This window comes from Felis catus, chromosome D4, assembly GCF_018350175.1.
Source record: "Felis catus isolate Fca126 chromosome D4, F.catus_Fca126_mat1.0, whole genome shotgun sequence".
Lineage (NCBI taxonomy): Eukaryota > Metazoa > Chordata > Mammalia > Carnivora > Felidae > Felis > Felis catus.
In genome coordinates, this window is record NC_058380.1 from 83,775,066 (window position 1) to 83,794,939 (window position 19,874).

The 19,874-nt window shown below is 40.3% G+C and overlaps 1 protein-coding gene across 2 annotated transcripts in view; it reads right to left on the reverse strand.

Moving 5' to 3' along the window:
• Nucleotides 1–19,874, reverse strand: part of GOLGA1 (golgin A1) — a 47,691-nt gene that overhangs the window by 21,559 nt on the left and 6,258 nt on the right. For both annotated transcript variants that reach the window (XM_003995864.6, XM_006939457.4), the window contains exons 4-12: nucleotides 18,302–18,392; nucleotides 16,214–16,288; nucleotides 15,175–15,272; nucleotides 13,783–13,815; nucleotides 10,928–11,056; nucleotides 10,430–10,599; nucleotides 9,840–9,951; nucleotides 2,412–2,537; nucleotides 102–197 (exon numbers count right to left, since the gene is read on the reverse strand). In XM_003995864.6, the coding sequence (XP_003995913.2) occupies nucleotides 102–197; nucleotides 2,412–2,537; nucleotides 9,840–9,951; nucleotides 10,430–10,599; nucleotides 10,928–11,056; nucleotides 13,783–13,815; nucleotides 15,175–15,272; nucleotides 16,214–16,288; nucleotides 18,302–18,392 (930 nt within the window). The remainder of the gene's footprint in view (nucleotides 1–101; nucleotides 198–2,411; nucleotides 2,538–9,839; nucleotides 9,952–10,429; nucleotides 10,600–10,927; nucleotides 11,057–13,782; nucleotides 13,816–15,174; nucleotides 15,273–16,213; nucleotides 16,289–18,301; nucleotides 18,393–19,874) is intronic.

Sequence of the window (19,874 nt, forward strand, 5' to 3'; positions counted from 1 at the left end):
AAAGAAAAGAAAACCTCTGACCCCAGGGGATTCTCCCACAACCACGTCATCCAACCAGGTTACCACCCAGACATGGGAATCACTAAGAGTGAGGTTAGTACCCGAGTCTCCAGGATGTCCATGGCCTTGGCCTGGCTGCTTCTGGCTGCCAAGAGCTGCTGTCTGGTATCCTCCAAATTCTGCTCAGCAACTGTTTTCTGTAAGTTGAAGGAAGAGTATAAGAAAATAGTCATTTTCCCACTGAATAAATACTCACCGATACCTACAATATACTGTGATTTGTGCAAGACACAAAGGACACAAATGCATTAACAAAAATAAGGGCTGATTGAGATGAATTTCACATTACATAAAGTATACACAGAGGGGCGCCTGGGTGGCTCAGTTAAGCATCCGACTTTGGCCTAGGTCATGATCTCGCTGTTCCCAAGTTCAAGCCTGTGTCGAGCTCTGTGCTGACAGCTCAGAGCCTGGAGCCTGCTTCGGATTTTGTGTCTCCCTCTCTCTCTCTCTCTCTCTCTCTGCCCCTCCCTGGCTCATGCTCTCTCTCTCTCTCTCTCAAAAATAAAAAAGCATTAACATTTAATAAAAAAAGTATGCAATAAATTTGACACAGTCCTTAGTCCTTGAGGCTGGGACAAAAGACTAACAAAAAGATTACAGAGTGCAGTAAGTACCCACAGAGGTGCCCTGTGCAGGACACTCGCCGCCTCAGGAAAGTGGGTGGCTTCCTAATTCACAGGTGGCCAGGGGTGGGAGGGAGCACCTAGGCAGAGGGAAGGTCAGTGAAATAGCCTGGGGCACTCAGGGAACTACAACTTCCAAAAAGCTAAAGCAATGGTGGATTCAGGTCAAGAAACAAAACGAGAAAGTCAGGCAAAGGACCAGATCATGAGAAGCTTTTTATGCTGCAGAAAGGAGACTGAATTTAATTTTGCAGGCAATGTATTTTTTTTTTAAGTGTATTTATGTATTTTAAGAGAGAACAAGCTGCAGAGGGGCAGAGAGGAGGACACAGGATCCGAAGCAGGCTCTGTGCTGACAGCAGAGAGCCCAATGTGGGACTCAAACTCACAAACCATGAGATCGTGACCTGAGCTGAAGTCAGATGCTTAACCAACCTTGAGCCACCCAGGCACCCCTGTAGGCTATATATTTTAAAGTGGGGCTGTCCAAACATTGGCATTAGACTAACTTGATTGGCGGAGGGGTACCTGGCTGTTAAACTTGGAGGTTTACACCTGGCCTACTGAAAACAGGCTATCTGTGGGCAGGAATATACACTTTAAAAAAACTCCCCAAGTAACTCCTATGCACACTAAGCTTTATAATAATGACGATGATGGCACAACAATGATTATAATATTACCAGCTGAAATACATTGAGACTTATGTTCTAGAGCTTCATTCTGAGCACTTCACATACTGTGACTCCTTGAAGCCTAACAACAATTCTATTTGTTTGGTACAATTATCAACCCTATTTCAAAGAGGAGAAAACAAACACAAAGAGATTAAGTTACTTGCTCTAAGTCACAAACTGGTAAGTAGAACAGGCAAGACACAAACCTATGCAGTCTGATTCTAGAAATCAATACACTCCAGAACCCAGGGTATACACACTTGTAGACTGTAGGGGAGCTGGGGAAAATGGTTAAGGGAATGAGGCAGTCAGGAATATCAGTTAGGCAGGGAGCGTGGAAGACTGTCAGGGGTGAAGGACAGACTTATTTTGGGTAGGGCAGGCTGGAGACTTCCGATATGAACTCAGCTAGAGCAACTGGAAGCCCTGAAGGACGACGGTGGCAGTGGAGATGGAGATATTTAGTTGAAACTAAGTGCAGACAGGGAGGGTCTAATCTGGGCCCAAGGTCTTGGCCGTGCCACCTTTGTCATGGTGAGGCCAGTCACTGGGATACAAAGGGAAAGAGGGGTAGGATATGGGCAGACAGTGGGCTCAGGCCTGATGAGAAAGTGAGTTCACCTACACCACCGGGCAAAAGGCCAGTCCGCTCAACAGCCTCCCTCAGCGAAGGAGAGTCCCCTCACTGCTGAAGGCCATTCTTGTTCACACCACAGGCAGATGGTAAAAATTTTCCTTGGCCACCGGAAAGTGCAAAAGGGTGGAAGAGGACAGGGCGGTAAGATAAGATAGCCCAAGTGGCATATATCACCGGTGGAGTTTATTGGCGATTGGGAGGGATGCTGTTCATTCACAAGCATCTCTGAATGAAGCATGGTACACATGGTGACAGGGCTGTTTTTGCTGGAAGCAGGACAATCAAAAGTTGGAGGGGGCGCTCTCCCACCCGGCTGCTTGTGGACTCTGGCCCTGCAGCTCTGTGACTGCATGAAATCTCCGGTGTTACCATTCCCTTCCCAGCAGTGGCTGCCCTAACAGAGCCAGCTACCTCTTTCAGGAGCTCGTGCACGTGTTCTTCTCCTGACAGGTTCTGCTCTAGTCTCTTCTCCAAGGATGAGACTTTCTCCTGCAAGTGTGTGATGAGTTTTTCTTTTTCTTGAGTATCAGCAGTGGCCTGCAAGTGAAAGCAGAGATTACGTTACTCTATGACCCCTCTCCCACTTCCTGTCTCCTCTTGGATCATTACGTTTCCCCGAAATTCTGTTCTCAACTGCCTCTCAGAAGAACAAACAGCCAAGATATCTTCCTTGAAAAGGGACACAGAAGATGCAAGATCAGGAGCCAGCACCACCCAGGCACTGGTTCAGACTGAGCACCGCAAGAGGTAATCAATCGTTCATACAACGTAAGCAATTGACAATGCGGGAAGGAACAAGGCTATTCCCTTAGTGGAATGCACCCAGGACGCTGAGAAGATGCGCCTCCTTTTTAAGACAATCAGATTATACTGTCATGATGTACAACCTTTTACTCTCATCAAGCACATGTTTAATCCTATTAATCTAGAGTCCAATAGGGCCGCCCACAACAACTTTAGCTCACACGCCAAACTTGGCAGAGCTAATCCCACTCAAGAAGGACCCCATAAGCTCTACAAACGACCAAAGAGAGCAATGTTTCTGGACACATGGGGCTGGATGAAGGAGTAATGATGCCAACACAGCTGCCTTAATGAAGGCCTAAGAGAGAACTTCTAAAACACAGGATGACATTCACCCTGGCCTCCCAGCACAGGGACCAGGGCAGATCCATTGTGAATCTCACACCCTAGCCCCAAACCAACAGCTATCCTCCTTTCAGTCTATCCCTTTAGCAATGATGGTAGTTAGTGGTGGTGGCAACGGGTTGGGACTTGGTTCAACAGAGGATCCAGGAAACTTTGAACACACAAGTTCTTAGATCCCTAGTGGTCCTTGTATTCACTGAGGTTGCCCATTCTCCTCTCTTCAAAAAAAGTTCGTACAGCATCAACATCTTACTATGAAGACTTGTACATCCTCACGGATACTCTGCTTCCTCAAAATCCCCTACTTAATGCTTCTGTTGCTCCATTTCAAGCTACAGACTTTCATGTTCAGCTTGGAACCCAGTCAATCTCTCCTCAGAATAAAATGTAGCAACTTGGGCTTAGGGTTTTAGGAAGAAACACTTGCCATTCTACATTCTCACAGGGGTGATGGCATAGGTAGTAGAGGAGAAGTTTGAAGCATGGATTCAAGGTTCCATAGTTCAATAAACTTTTATCAAGTCTATACCGTATGTTGCCTTCTGAGGCTACAACCAGGCACAGTTCCTGATCCACAGATGGTGGCTGGTGAAGACACATACACATGCAATCAATTATAAAACAATACAATCATACTGCGACAGAGGGACATATAAGGTGCTATGAGATATCAGAGAAAGGAGGGATTAACGGGGGAAATCACATCAGGCATATCCATATCAGGTAGAAGGGGGGTGAAAGAGGAACAAGCATTCTGGGTAAAGAACAGCACATGCAAAGAGGTGCCGGACAAGTTCAGCATGACCATAAAGCCGGGAAAAGAGGTAAAGACAACTCCCACGTCTGTGACTCAGATGTCTGGCCAGAGGGAGAGAGAGAAAGAAAACAGTTTGGCCATGACGACCAATCATGAGGGGTCTCTTACTAATAATGCAATAATCAGAAAGTATAGCAGAGTGCAGCAGTGGCAGCTATAGTCTGCAGAACGTGAGTAAGCACTTCCCATCATCGCTGGTCCTTATGACCACCCTTCACTGTGTCCATTTATAAGGAAACTGAAGCTTAGGAAATAGCCCAAAAGCGCACACCTTATTGTGAAATTAAAGATTCAAACTCAGGTCTTCTGCAGCCAAAGCCTGTACTCATTCTACTACATATCAATATGAACTTGAGATATATAGCTGACTCTTTAGGGAGAAAACCAAAGACCAAACAAGTTTTGGAGTTAGGCAAAATTAGGGACAGAAAAAGAATCAGTTACAATTTCTGTTTAGTCTTCTTGTGTGCCATATCCTACATGGATCCTCCCCTCCACTCTGGCTGCTTTATTTCAGGCCCCCAACACCTTATATGTTACAGCTAACATTATACTTAATGATGAGAAACTCAAAGCTTTTCCACTAAGATCAGGTATAAGGCAAGGATGTTCCCTCTCATTAGTCCTTTCCAACATTTTATTAGAAGTCCTTGCTAATGTTAAAAAAAAAAAAAAAAGTCCTTGCTAATGTAATAAGGCAAGAAGAGGAAATATAAGTACATAGATTGGTAAGGAAAACAAAACTGTCTTTGTTAGTAGACGACATGATCATTAATGTAGAAAATCCAAATAAACTGGTAAAAAAAACCCTCCCAGAAATAACAAGTGATTATAGAATGGTTGCAGGATACAAGGTTGTTATACAAAAGTCAACTGCTTTTCTATGTACCAACAATAAAAAAGTGGAATCTGAAATTAAAAACACAATACCATTTACATTAGCACCCTAAAATGAAATACTCAGGTATAAGTCTAATAAAATATGTACAAGACCTATATGAGAAAACCTACAAAACTTTGATGAAATAAAAAAACAAAACAGAACTAAATAAATGGAATGAGAGTCCATTTTAATGGATAGGAAGACTCAATATTGTTAAGATATCAGTTCTTCCTAACTTGACCTATAGATTCAATGCAATACCAACCAAAATCCCAGCAAGTTATTTTATGGATATCAACAAAATGATTTTAAAATTTATATGGAGATGCAAAAGACCCACAATAGAGCCAACACAATACTGAAGGAGAAGAACAAAGTTGGAAGACTGATGCTACTCAACTTCAAGACTTACTATGAAACTACAATAATCAAGACAGGATGATATTGGTAAAAGAACAAATTGGGGCGCCTGGGTGGCTCAGTTGGTTAAGCGTCCGACTTCAGCTCAGGTCATGATCTCACAGCCCGTGAGTTCGAGCCCTGCGTCGGGCTCTGTGCTGACAGCTCGGAGCCTGGAGCCTGCTTCAGATTCTGTGTGTCTCTCTCTCTCTGCCCCTCCCCTGCTTGTGCTCTGTGTCTCTCTGTCTCAAAAATAAATAAAAACATTTTTAAAAAAATTAAAAAAAAAAAAAAAAGAATAGATCAATGAAGCAGAATAGAGAGCCCAGAAATAGATGCCCATAAATAACTTGACTGATCTTTGACAAAGAAGCAAAGGCAATACAATAAAGCAAAGACAGCCTCTTCAGCAAATGGTGCTGGAACAAATGGGACATCCATATGAAAAAAAAAGAATCTAGACATAGAAACCTTACAACCTTCATAAAAATTAACTCAAATTGTATCACAGATATAAATGTCAAACTTAAAACTATAAAACTCATAGAAGATAACACAAGGAGAAAACCTCGATGACCATGGGGATAGCAATTATTTGTTAAATATACCACCAACGGTGTGATGCATGAAAGAAATAATTGATAAACAGACTTCATCAACATTAGGAATGTCTACTCTGCTAAAGACAATGTCAAGAGAATAAGAAATCAAGCCACAGACTAGAGAAAATATTTGCAAAAGACACATCTGATAAAGAAGTGCTATCCAAAATGTAAAAGAAACTCTTACAATTCAACAATAAGAAAACAACAGAGTAAGACAAAGAAATAAAAGGTATAAGAATTTGAAACAAACAAAACCATCATTATTCACAGATGACTGCTATTTAAGAAACTAAAAAACATCTGTACGTTAGTTATTAAGCTTAATAAGAGCTAATAAGTTGTACAAAACAATATACAAAAATAATATCATTTCTATAGGCCAGCAACAAATACAAAAAGTAATTTTTTAAAAAATATTTTTAAGTTTATTTTGAGAGAGAGAGACGGAGAGAGAGGGAGAGAGAGGGAGAGAGAGGGAGAGAGAGGGAGAGAGAGGGAGGGGGAGAGGGAGAGGGAGAAAGAGAGAGAGAGAACAAGGAGGGGAGGAGCAGAGAGAGAGGGAGAGAATCCCAAACAGGCTCTGCGCTGTCAGCACAGATTCTGATGAGGAGCTTGAACTCACGAACTGTGAGACCATGACCTGAGCTGAAGTCGAATGCTTAACCAGCTGAGTTACCCAGATGTCCCTTAAGAGGTCCCATAATCTCTACACCCAATGTGTGGCATGTTCCACTGACTGAGCCAGCCAAAAACCCCCAAACTTTCCATATCTTAAATATGCCCTAGAATAACCTGCACAGGTGGATGAAAGCTCATAGCAGCCTTGTCTGTAAGAGCAAAAGACCAGAAATACCCCAATGTTGACTGTCAATAAGATGGATAAATTTTGGTAACTTCATAATATGTAGCTGAGAAAAGAACAAGTTATAGCAGCATGTACCCATATGAAAGTTTTTTAGGAATACAATGTTGAGCACAAAAAACAAGGTTTTGAAGAATACCTACACCATGATTTATATAATTTTAACATGCATGACAAACAAAAGAAGATATATACTGTTTAGGGATAAAATAATGGTAAAATTATAAAACAAAATGGAAGTTTCTTCCATTGTTCTATAAAACTAATGGAAGTTTCTAGATAGTGTTTACTTAGAAAAAGGAGGGGTGCCTGGATGGTTCAGTTGGTTAAGCATCCTACTCTTGATCTTGGCTCAGGTCATGATCTCACAGTTTGTGGGTTTGAGCCCCACATCAGTCTCAGCACTGACAGCGCAGAGCCTGCTTGGGGTTCTGTCTCTCCCTCTTTCTGCCCTCCCTTCCTCACTCTGTCTCTCTCTCTCAAAATAAAGAAGTAAACTTAAAAAAAATTAAATTAAAAAAAAAAAGAAAAAGGAATGGGATGGAACAGTGAACAGCACATGGGGAACCTCAAAGATAAACATATTACTCTTTTTAACCCGGGGGTTAGCTACATAGGGGTTCACTGACTTGTTATGCTCTCTACCTTACTTATCTTTGTAAATGTTACATCTATTCAATAATGATAAACAAAACAAGGGACTCCAAACTCATGATCTTCATGATAAAACTGTCCTTCCTCTGGTGCTCTTAGCCCAATGATTGACACTATCAGCCACTCAGTCGATCACTCCAGAAATCCGAAACCATCACCAAAACTTTTCTCTTGCTCCTCTTCTACATCCATTGCAGTAGCAAGTAGGTCAGTGTCCTCACTGTTTCATAAAATGTCTAGTCCACTCTCTTCACCACCACTCTTGTCAAAGCCACCATGTTATGCCTGAACAGGTGTAAGAGCTTCCTAAATGGACGCCCACTCAACATTTCCTCCTAAATCAATCCATTCTCCTCTGTGTTCTTTCTTCCAGTTCCCTGAATGTGCTAATCCTTTTCCTGCCTCAAGGTTTCTGGGTTTCTGGTTCATACTGCTCCTTGCTTAAAATTCTCTCCCACTGTCTCTCCCCCTCCTCAGCTGGAGTGTTACTTCTTCAAAGGAAATACTTGTTGACCCCCAAGGCTAATCTGATGCCATTAAAAGTTGCCACAATATCCTGTAGTTTTGCTTCACTGCATGCATCAGGGCTTGTAATTATATATTTATGTATATATTACCGATTAACATCTGACTTCCCCTCTAGACTAGAAGTTCCACAAAGGCAAGTGCGGTATCTGTCTTGCTCACCACGGTGTTTCTTTTTTTAAAGATTTTATTTTTAAGTAATCTCTACACCCACCGCGTGGCTTGAACCCACAACCTGAGATCAAGAGCCACACATTCCACTGACTGAGCCAGTCAGGCGCCCCTGTTCATCACACTGTTTCTAACACTCAGCACAGAGCACTGAACCTGGCACACAGTAAGGCTCAAATCATATTTTTAGAATGAATGAGAGAACTTATTAGTATAACCACAATCTAAAAAATTAGTTTTTCCAATTATGAAATGGATGGATTTTTTTAAATGTTTATTTTTGAGAGAGAGAGAGAGAGAGAGAGAGAGAGAGAGAGAGAGAGAGACAGTGCAAGTGGGAGAGGAGCAGAGAGATGCAAAATCCTAAGCAGGCTCCAGTCTCTAAGCTGTCAGCACAGAGCCCGATGTGGGACCTAAGCTCAACGTGACATCACGACCTTAGCCGAAGTCAGACACTCAACCAACTGAGCCACCCAGCCGCCCCTGAAATGGACAGATGGTTCTAATTGATATCAAAGTGTCTCTTGAGTCCCAAAATTTGTGTGTTATCTCCGGTACTCCCATATGTTCTGTGCCCTTCTGCTTTCTCTGCCTCCTGCTGTACTACCCATCTTTGAAATTCCAGTTCCTTCAGGAAGAGTTCCTTGACTCCTGTGCTGGAAACACATACTCTCCCTATGGCCTATCTTTTGCAATGGAAAACCTATGTCATTTATTTGGGACTTGCTGAGTTGAGAATTTCTTTTCTTGTGGTCACAGGAGGTTTGAGTTCTATAATGAAACTGTAAGTTCCTGAGAGAAAACACTAAGTCTCCAGATTTTCAGTTCACTGAGGGTAGAGACCTTATATCACACTCATTCATTTATGTAAGGTCTGTTTACTGGGTGAGGCAACAAAGTCCAGTAGCACAAGCATGAGTTTTGGAGTAAGACTTGGGTTAGAATCCAGCTTTGTCACTTACTGTGACTTAGTTTTGAATTCTTGAACAAAGTATATAACCTCTCTCAGGTTCCATTTGGGTATCTGTAGGTATGCAAAGACTCCTATTTACACAAATAGATGCTGTTAAGTCTTTTGTTGCACTTGAGATTAGCAGTTCTCAAGGGATGAGGGTAGAGTCTGTGGTACCACCTGCCAGGGGATGTTCTGTCATATGATGGGAAGGGCTGGACTGCCAATGCCTGAAGGATGCTGCTGGCATTAAGAACCCAGGGGCCAGAAAGCTAAATGTCCTGCAATGCAAGGGACAATCATACAATACAATTATTCTATTCAAAATGATGAGAAGAAACATACCACTGAGAAACACTACTCTATAGTCAATAATAATATTTTTTATTCTTCTTCTTTATAGTCTCAAGCTTAGCACACGCCTGTAATAGGAAGGCAGTAAGTGTTGGCCAAATGAACAAATGAAGTATAATGACTATCATTCTGAACAAACTGCATTAGGTCCCATCATCCATGATGGTTACATCTTCTTATGCTTGAGGTCCACCATGCAGTACTTTAGAACAAATGTGAGATCAAATCGTGTGCTTTGAGAATTCCTGCCAATACAATACTGACCTCTTCTGTTAAGCAACCTTTGTTCAGCCATGTGGCCACTTACATGGGAATGTACCCTGGCTAGACCAGGAAGTAGGGCAGTGCAGACAGCATGAGAAATAGAAGTTTCAGCAGCCACCCTGAGACTGAAATTTCTGACAGATTTAGTTTCTACCCCATTCATGAATCCTAGCAACCTGGATCCGCTCCTAGTACTCTACTTACCTTCTGCAAATCCATGGAAAGCTGCTGAATGGATACTTGGAGCTCTTGTTCCTTTTGCTCCAGGGCTGCGATCTTATTTTCTGCACCTGTTTTTGAAGCTGTCACATGATCCCTTCATTGAAAGAAAGCAGACAATAAACACATTTGGAAATCTCATCTAAAGGACACTTTCTGACAGGAAAAATACAGATGGCTCTTTATATGTCAGGGCTGCAAACGTTAGCCACGTGAAGATTATCAATGGAGAAGACTCCTTGGCTCTTTCTGAAGTAGAAGCCCAAAGAGAAAAATCCCACCCAGGTTTAAGCAAAAAATCCCAGTCTGCCTTTGGTTACTCAATAGTTTAGAAACAAAAACATACTTAATTGCCTGGTAGGCTTGGAAGCTGAGCTTAGGCAGGTGAAGGGGAATAAAGGTTTTGGGTGGGGGAGGTAGAGGGTCCTGAGCCCTGGGCTGGTAAGGACAATCCAGAAGCCTTTGCCAGAACTGAGATCAGAAAGTGTTGCAATGAACAGTGGGGAAAGGCAGGCGAGTTTAGCCAGAGCTACACTAACACCGCTTCCCATGGGCCCCACAGACCAAGCAAGAACCTCTGTTCTTCCAGCGCTGAGTAGCGTCTCTGCAATTCTTCTAGCTTCTGGCTTAAGTCTGAAGACATCTGATTGGAGGTCATCAACTCTTCCTGGATGTGAGTAAGTTCTCTGGTTCGCGCCTCCAACTCTTTCTCCATTTTCCCCAGACTTTCCTCTTTTTTTAAAAGCTGATACAAAGGTATAAAGTTTCATTAGGCCACTATGAAGAAATACTACTAAGACATATTTTTAAAAATAGGGATCAACAAGCCAAACTTTTATAACATTTCTGTGAGCTTATAAGGGGACTTAAATGCCCAGGAGTAAAAAAAGAAAGAGAAAGGGAACGCATTTCAAACAGAACCTTCCCATTATAATAAATTGAAAAACATACAACTATGATTAATACCAAAGACTACTAGGGTATGTTTCTCAGTCATTAGAGAGTGAGGACTAGTAAAACCAGAGTAATTAATCATCTATTCAGTATTTAGCTATGAAAACAAAAATGCGTACCATGTGCTTTACTTTACTTAGTTCCTGCTGCTGGAACCCCTCTAATTCATCCATTTCATCCCTCCTTTGGAAAAGATTCAAACTTTGGTTCTTCACTTCCTGTAATTGAGCTGTCAGAAACCTTTTCTCCTATTTAGAGGAAGAAGACATCATCTCAGGCAATTAAGACACCAGAAGTCCATATTATATAAGCAGATTTTTTTTTTTAATCTACACAATGTTTTTATTTTTATTCAGGAGATTTTTTCCCCCTAAGATTTTAAGTATTCTCTATACCCAACATGGAGCTTAAACTTGTGACTCCGAGATAAAGAGTCACACCCTCCTCCGACTGAGCCGGCCAAGTACCCCCAGCAAAATCCTTAATAAATAAACACCATTAAAAAAATCTCTTGTCAGTAGACAATTTTAGATAATGGTAAGCTTTACAGTGATAGGACCAAAATGGCCTTATCTACAAATTTAAGTTAAAAATAAATATGTTTTAAAAAAAAAAATTCTTCTTTTTTTAAGTAAACTTTACAGCCAGTATGGGGCTCAAACTCATGACCCCGAGATCCAGAGTTACACGCTCTAAGCCAGCCAGGTGCCCCCCAAAAACAAATGTTTTAAATGACACCTGTGAATAAAGGGAACAAGAGCAACCATTACTTAACACTTTAAAGTTCTTAAGTTTGATCAGGAATTACAGAGGGGCACCTGGGTGGCTCAGTCGGTTAAGCGTCCGACTTCGGTTCAGGTCATGATCTCTCGGTCCATGAGTTCGATCCCCGTGTCGGGCCGTGTGCTGACAGCTCAGAGCCTGGAGCCTGTTTCAGATTCTGTGTCTCCCTCTCTCTCTGACCCTCCCCCGTTCATGCTCTGTCTCTCTCTGTCTCAAAAATAAATAAACGTTAACAAAATTAAAAAAAAAAAAAGAAATTACAGATATCCATGTTACACATCTATTTTCAAGTGACATAGTGAACTGGCTGAATGGTGTGAATCACTATAGAGGAAGGCTGAATACTCTGAAAAAATGAGATGCATTTAAGTAGAACTGGTATCAGTTAGCAATTTCAGTTAGGACATCAACAAAAGTTAGACATGACTGTGACTGGTGTCAGCAGGTTACAATCTACTAAATAACAGCTTCCCAAGATAGATTCTCTTAAGGACAAACCCTGCCGCTGCAGTTTCCAATTCCTGATTGAAAAGAAATCAAAACAGTCTAAAAATAACATTTCCAAAAATTACAGGCTTCAAAGACCTACATAGATGTCTCATTGCTCTTTCTGGGTCTAAAATATTTCTCAATCCCTCCTTGGGCGGGGGAGTAGTGGGGGCAGGGGCTCGCCCCAGTGAGCGGAAGTAGGTTTTATTTAGTTCAGTCCTACATGTATCTCCCTGTACCATAATTTAAAAAGAAATCAATGAGAATTTCAATTGCTACAATCTTTGGAGTTTAGAACACTTGAACCTTACCCATACCTCCATATTTAAGAAGACTATCATTCACACCACGTTCAGATTTTTTTTTAATATATATTTTTGAGAAAGAGACAGAGTGTGAGAGGGGAAGGGGTAGAGGGAGGGAGACAGAATCTGAAGCAGGCTCCAGGCTCTGAGCTGTCAGCACAGAGCCCAACTCGGGGCTCGAACCCATGAACTGTGAGATCATAACCTGAGCCCAAGTCGGAAGCTTAACTGACTGAGCCACCCAGGCATTCTGGTCAAGCATTTTTTAACTGACAGCTTGATAATCACATTTCTACAGAACAGACACACGAAATTACTGGTTTAACTTGGTGTTTTCTCCCGAGAATGTAGCAACAATAAAACTCACCTGTTTAATAAAATAAACAGTAAATATATTGTGCAACTGAATCAATCAGTCTAAGAAATAATTTTTCTACCATGAAGAGTAACTTAGGAGTATTCAATGAAAACAAAAAAATGAATTAGGTAGCGGCATATAATTTGGGCTGAGGGGGCTGATTTTGAAATTAAAATGTTTTTCAAGCCTTCTAAGATGAAGGCTTGAAGCTTCATCTTCCTGTTCATGTCTGGGAGCCAGGAATACATTACGTTAAGCACCTACACAGTGTTACACAAGCTATGGTGCTAAAGTAATCAATTTTCCTCATCTGTGTTTAGTCAAGGAGTGCTCTTATCTACTTAACGCTGAGCCTTGAAAAATGCCCTCCTTCTCATTGCCTCTTCAAAAAGAATTCCTAATGTTACCACAGTGCCAATTAGGGCCCCAGTCGGAAACAGATGGCAGTCGCAAATGGAGTATTTTGAGAGGAGTTTAATAAAGGGACTTTTCAAAGCTGTGGGTGGGATAAGAAAACCCAAAGAGATAATGCGCTAGTAACAGTTGGGCATGAAGGGGCGAAGGGGCAAAGGGACGAGGAGATTCCAAGAGACCCCGGGATATCCAACTGAAGCTGTGACCTTTGGTCACGGGATGCAACCAACCTGGATGGATCCCACATGGAGAAGGCTGGGGGAATAAAAGCCTTCCGACCACACTCTTCTTCTGCCTGTTGGTCTTTTGGAGTTCCCCACTGGCAGAACCCAATTGGAAGCCAGAGGGCAAAGGAGCCCTGCTGATGCAGTTTCTAACAGCCTTCAGGTACACAGAGAAAGGTAAGAGAGGGGTGGAGCGGATATTGTGAGGGGAAAACAAAAGATATCCAGCATGCCCATCCAGAAAGGAGAACGCATGAGCTTTTCAAGTTAGTGTCTAATTATCCAGGACCTTGAGTCCAAGAGGTGGTAGAGCAATCTGTACACTGGGTACTGGAGAAGCCATTTTCTAAGCCCCAAGAAGCCAACATTCATAGTGAGACAAAAATAAAAGATGAACTAACCTTTTCAAGCTGATCCATTTTTTCTGACCATTCCTAAAACAAAACAACAAAAAAAGTACAGTTTCCAGGGAAGACTATCAGTAACAAAGATTTTCAGAAAGCAAAACCACCTAATTCCCCCTGAAAAACAAGCAAGCAACCAACCAAAACAGCAAATTAAAAAAAAAATCCTATAAAGTTGGCTTAGTATTAAGAAAGCCAAGAGTCCTAAAAGGAGAAGAAAATGAATTTTATAAAAAATTCTAGAACACAAATACAAGCCTGCAGATTTTTACTAAGTAGAGCACCAAACAAAGCTGTAATGTGGTGTTCTGGTGCAGCTTTTCAGTTTATTCCTATGTGTTTTTCCATGAGTATTGTTATTATTTCTTGGGAGTGGGTAGCTGGGACCAGCTGAGTTGGTAACTCTATAACTGATGTTTAGAAATTAATTTACTGAAGTTGAGGGGGACGGTCTTCACCAGCCCCTAGTCATTATTTTCCTTCTTATCTTGATTTTACCAGTATGTTTTATGGTGTTTGGTATAAGGCATAAGTTAAAGGTAAAAGGATTATGCCCCTTATTCACAAATCAGAGAACAGGGGTAAAAATAACCATTTGTACAAAAAGTCATATTCCAACTGTCTACAATCAGAATCCACCAATTTTAGATGATTTCTTCATTTATATACATTCATACCATAGTTATCCACTAAGTATTGGGAATGAGGTCTTTTTCTGGCTAGCAAATGTCCCAGATGATGGATACTCACTTTAAAACCAACCAACAAGCCAACCACCCACCTACTGTAGATGAATTATATATTTTCTTAAGTGAAACATCATAAATTGACCCTGTCTTAATAAACCAAGATTATCATAATATCTTGATGTTTATCTTAAAATGCCACTAAATGAAATACTTTTCATAATTATTGTAACAGTTAGTAATAGTACTATTTTCCTTTCTTATTCCAGCCTCTGTCAATGAATGGTTCTAGTGAGATTACAGGAGTTCTTTTCTGTCTAGCTCACTGGGGTTGAAGAAACTGGGGAAGAGAGGTTGTTAAGAACTATGTACATCATAGAAGCTGGCTAGCTTGATAGCATTTTCCACGATTTATCATATCTGGGGACTAGGCTTTGAGACAGGTTTTTAGAGGACAGAGACCGTTTTCCTTCTCTTGGGATATGCCACCAGATTAGGACACATGATTTCCCTCTCCCTTTTACAAAGCTACACAGAATGATAGAATGATATTCTGGATGCATTCTCACATTCTGGATGCATTTCATGATTACAACTTCTCTCCTAGACTATAAATATTTTCTACCAGGTTTATTTCATGATTTTTGAAATCATGTCAGAAGTGAAATCTTTCCACCAGTCTTGGGCGTCACATATAAAATACCTGGTCCTTTCTGGCTAATGCCAAAGCCAGTCCTTCTGCCATTTTGGCTCTGTTGGCTTGGAATGTCTCATTCTGCTCTTGAAATTTCCGCATGGAAGCTGTTAACAAAGAGGCTCTATTTGAGATATGGAAATATTTCAGAAACGGCATGACAAATAGCCCAGTGATTACAATTGTCACCTAACAAAAAAGATCTAGGTCACGTAAGTGAATAACGAGACTGGGAAAAACCTGATCCATCTCAACTTTCCCAGAATCTTTTGGACCACAGTTGTTGTTTTTGTTGCTGGCATTATTATTATTATTATTATTATTTTTTGCTTTCTATTGTTTTGTTTTTGTAATAAGCACATATATACATTTAGGAAGATGCCAAAAGGTAACTTTTTCAATGGCACAATGACAGAACATGAGTTGAGTAGGTTGCCAGAAAACAATAATGCCTTTGCTAAGTGGTGATTACTACCACTTTCTCAGAATTAAAAATAAAAACTTAGCAAAACGAAGAAAACCTTCTTTCACTTTGTTTTCCTTTAAAAATTTTTTAGTATATATTACATCAACAGTAAATAACTTACTATTTCTGTTAGCATCTTTCTTGGCTTGAATCCAAAGGAGAACATGTAAGTTAGGATAGACTAAACAATATGTACCATTGTTGGAGGAGTGATGACAGCTTAAGATATCCCCCCATTACTGAATGCAGCAGCATGAAGCTACAGCTCAAACCAGTCTCCTAATCTAGGCCGAAGGGCCAGGCACACTATTTTACTAAAATCTAAGGGCAGCCAATACGCTGGATGAAGACAAGCTGATACACACGATGACCTTCTCCTAAGGAGCATGCCCATCATGTAACATAAATAGGAACTGTATATTTATAAATATCAGACAAGTGTTATATCAACTTGATTAAGAAGTACACTTACAAAGATTGGAGTTATGACGAAGGACAAACTTATCCATATGCTACTGTTTCATTTAAAAAAAAATATAAACCCTAAGAAGATTGAAAAAAAAGCAGGAAAAAAATACGTACAATCCTGGTGTTTTTCTAACGCAATTTCAAGCTTCTCTTTTATCTTCTGCAAGTTTCGGACCTGTTCAGCATAGTCTTGGGTGAGGAGGGTGACGCACATACCAGGAATGGACAAACATCAGGAAAGGAAGTTAATTAAACAAAAAAATGAGTGAAAATGATGATGATTTTCTCAACCTGAAAACCATTGCTGTTAAGGAAAGCTAGGCAGACAGCCTCCCGTTAACAATGAACAACACAGGCAAACAGGTATAGTACAAACTATCCACGGTGTTAATGGTGCGTACAAACAGGCAGATTTGTTCAGCCTGGATAGGGAACAAGAACTGGGCCTGGACTGGTCATCAGAAATGCTCTGCTCATTATTTAATTTCCAATCTCAGTTTTCATTTCCCCTTCCAGTATTAGCAATAGGAGAGGTCAAAGGGAACTCACTAGCTCACAGTCCATACAACTGAGTAACAATGGTTAGGGCGATAGCAAACACCTTACCACAGTATGGTCTTTACCATGAAAGTACTTAATTCTCTAGAAAAGTCAGCTTCTTTTCTACACAGAAACTGAGCTTCCTATGCCATATTAAAGGTGAAAGTCAGAATTAATTACCTGGGTGGCCAAAGAAGATAGTATGGAATAGTGGAAAAGTAGGGAAGCTTTAGTTCAAATCCCAACTCTGTCAGTCCTTAGCTGAGACCTTAAGCAAATTATTGGTCTTAAGTATTAGTTTCTTTACTTATCAAATGATATTAATTGTGCCTGCTTCAAATGCACTTAATAAACAAAATGTTTTAGATGTCTTAATTAGATAATAAACTAGGTATTTTTCCATGCCAGAACCACTTGATACACAGTGTTCAATAAAAGGTAGCTGCTATGTTGTTGTCGTTGTTATTCATACTTAACCCGGAGGAAAATACTCGGGACATAACTGGGCTAAGTGTCCGTTCTCTTCCCTGTCCCTCCTCTAACTTAAGTCAAGCCTAAACCATTCTTCCTTCTATATTAGGGAAGGCACATGGTATTTTACAGCTTTCTCCCCAACATTAAGCAAATGTGACGTTATTTCACCTCTGTTACTGATACTACGTACAGGTACGCATAACAGGATAGTCACAACTGAATTTAAGGAAGATTGTAGTTAAGAGCACGGACTCTAGCAAGCAAATCTGGGTCTGGATCTCAGCTCTACCACCTACTATTACTTGTGTGACCTTAACCTCGTTCAGCCTAATAAGGCTACAGTGAGGACAAAATGAGATAATGGATCAACTGGGAGCTGGGAGCTGTGCTACGGACCTTTGGTAACTCACACACACAAATACTTCACATACGATTTGGCGAATTCTGTAGTCTACTGCTTTCACTCCAAAAAAAATGTGGATAAGGCCAAGGGACAAAAAGAAACACAGAAGCCATTGATCACTTCACAGGATGAAACTTTCAAAATGTATCCACTGGCAGAAACCAAAATAAGAACTCACAACTCTATCACAAACATGCCCTGTCAGGCAAGGATATGACGGAAGTTGTGTTAACTGTAAACTGCACACAAAAGACATAATGAGAGTTACAGCTTCTATACAGGTGTTGAATATCATTGAAAAGTGGCCTAAAGACCCAGAATGACATTTACACAGGTGATATGTAGCTGTAGCAAGTGACCACATAGCACCAAACCTTCTTTGGTGAAGAATCCACCTATTGGCCATTCCCTATAAATACTATTCCCTACCCCTCTCCATCTGAAAGTAGGCTATGCTAACGGGTAAAAGATGGTCATAGCTAGTCTATATACACTTTTAACACCTTTGATATCCATGGCTAGAAACCTCAGGAGCAGAAAAACCTAAGTTGTTGGGTTTGTTTTTTGTTTTTTTTAACTTTAAAACTCAGTTTTGAATTTACACTATTCGGTACACTAATAAAAGGAGGGAACAAAAAGGGTACAAATTGCTCCAATGTGACTAAGAAATATATGAAAATATGTCAACATAACTATAAGGTTATACTACATGGCTATTTTATAAAAAGAGAGAGTTAACCAAGGCAAGTTTTCTTTGCTTGCTTTTTATGAGTTCTTTGACATACCAGAAAGTCTGGCTTCCAATTTCCGTATCTGTTCATTTCTTCTCAAAAGCTGAGATGAAAGATCTTCTCTGGAGCTGCTTCCATCGGAAGCCTGTTGAAATTGACACAAGAAGAGGTCATATTCATACTTGGGTTTTCTGCAGTGTGAGACCCCAGTACTGAACCAGAAAGCAGTAAGTCTTATGTTAGGTTTGGTTATACTTTGACTGTGATCATTGAAGAGCCTCTTAACGTACCTGGGCCCTAGTCTATCTACTTGTAAAGTAGAAGCAACACTAGAAGGAGATAGATGCTAAACAGATTATGTTTGTGTGTGTGTATGCGGTACTGTGATAAGCAGTGATAAACAAATCCATTGTGGTCATATCACACCAAGTACATAAAATACAAAGAATATATTTTCAGTGATAAAAAAGAAAATCACTTTATGTTTTCCAAGGTAAAGTCCTGGGATAAAATGGAGAAGGTTCTTTAGCAAGGGAGCAAAGACTGGTAAAGAACTGATCACAGACGTTGAAAAAGTTTCAGTATAAGGGCGCCTGGGTGGCTCAGTGGGTTAAGCGTCCGACTTCGGCTCAGGTCATGATCTCACAGTCCGTGAGTTCGAGCCCCGCGTCGGGCTCTGTGCTGACAGCTCAGAGCCTGGAGCCTGTTTCGGATTCTGTGTCTCCCTCTCTCTCTGCCCCTCCCCTGTTCATGCTCTGTCTCTCTCTGTCTCAAAAATAAATAAACGTTAAAAAAAAAAAATTAAAAAAAAAAAAAGTTTCAGTATCTTTACCTAAAATGCATCAAGAACTTTAGTAGGTAGTATGGATTCAAGAATCAATATATTAATGAGACATCAATTTTCCCCAACAATCTATTTTAAAATATGTGAATATTCCTATTACTTTGAATACTGCTTACTATTGCTAATAAGTAACTTTTTTCTTTCAATTGTAAAAATTTTTATTTTTAAAAATACAGACTAGGGAAAATGGTTTCACGAATGTTCTCCACCTACTTTAATAATTGCTAAAATTTCCCCATATTTCCTTCATTAAGTTTTATTTTACTGAGGTACTATAAATAAGACATAACATTTCATCCTAAATACTTTGAAAAACATTTCTAAAATTTAAGGTCATTTTCCTTTATAACCACAGTACCGTTATCATGCTTAACAAAATTTAAAATATTACCTAACATCTAGTCTTTAGTCACGTTTCCTCATCTTATACTTTAAAGGTGGTTGAAAAATTCACTTTAAATATCCATTTATTTAGAATATTTAGACACTTGCCCAATCCAACATTGATTGAGACCTGGTAAAGTTTATAGCAGTCTCTGGAGGTGGAAGGCCTGGGTTAAAGTCCCGTCTTCACCACTTATTAAACAAGAACCTGGGCCAATTAGTCACTTTCTCTGTGCACTGATTTCCTCGTATGTAAACTATGACCACAAACAGGATCAATCTCACAGAGCTCTGATGAAGGTTAAATAAATCAAAACTTGTCAAGTCCCTAAACAGAGACTGGCACATAATTAGTTTTAAGACATATCACCTATTATTAGTAGCAGAAATTATGATTAT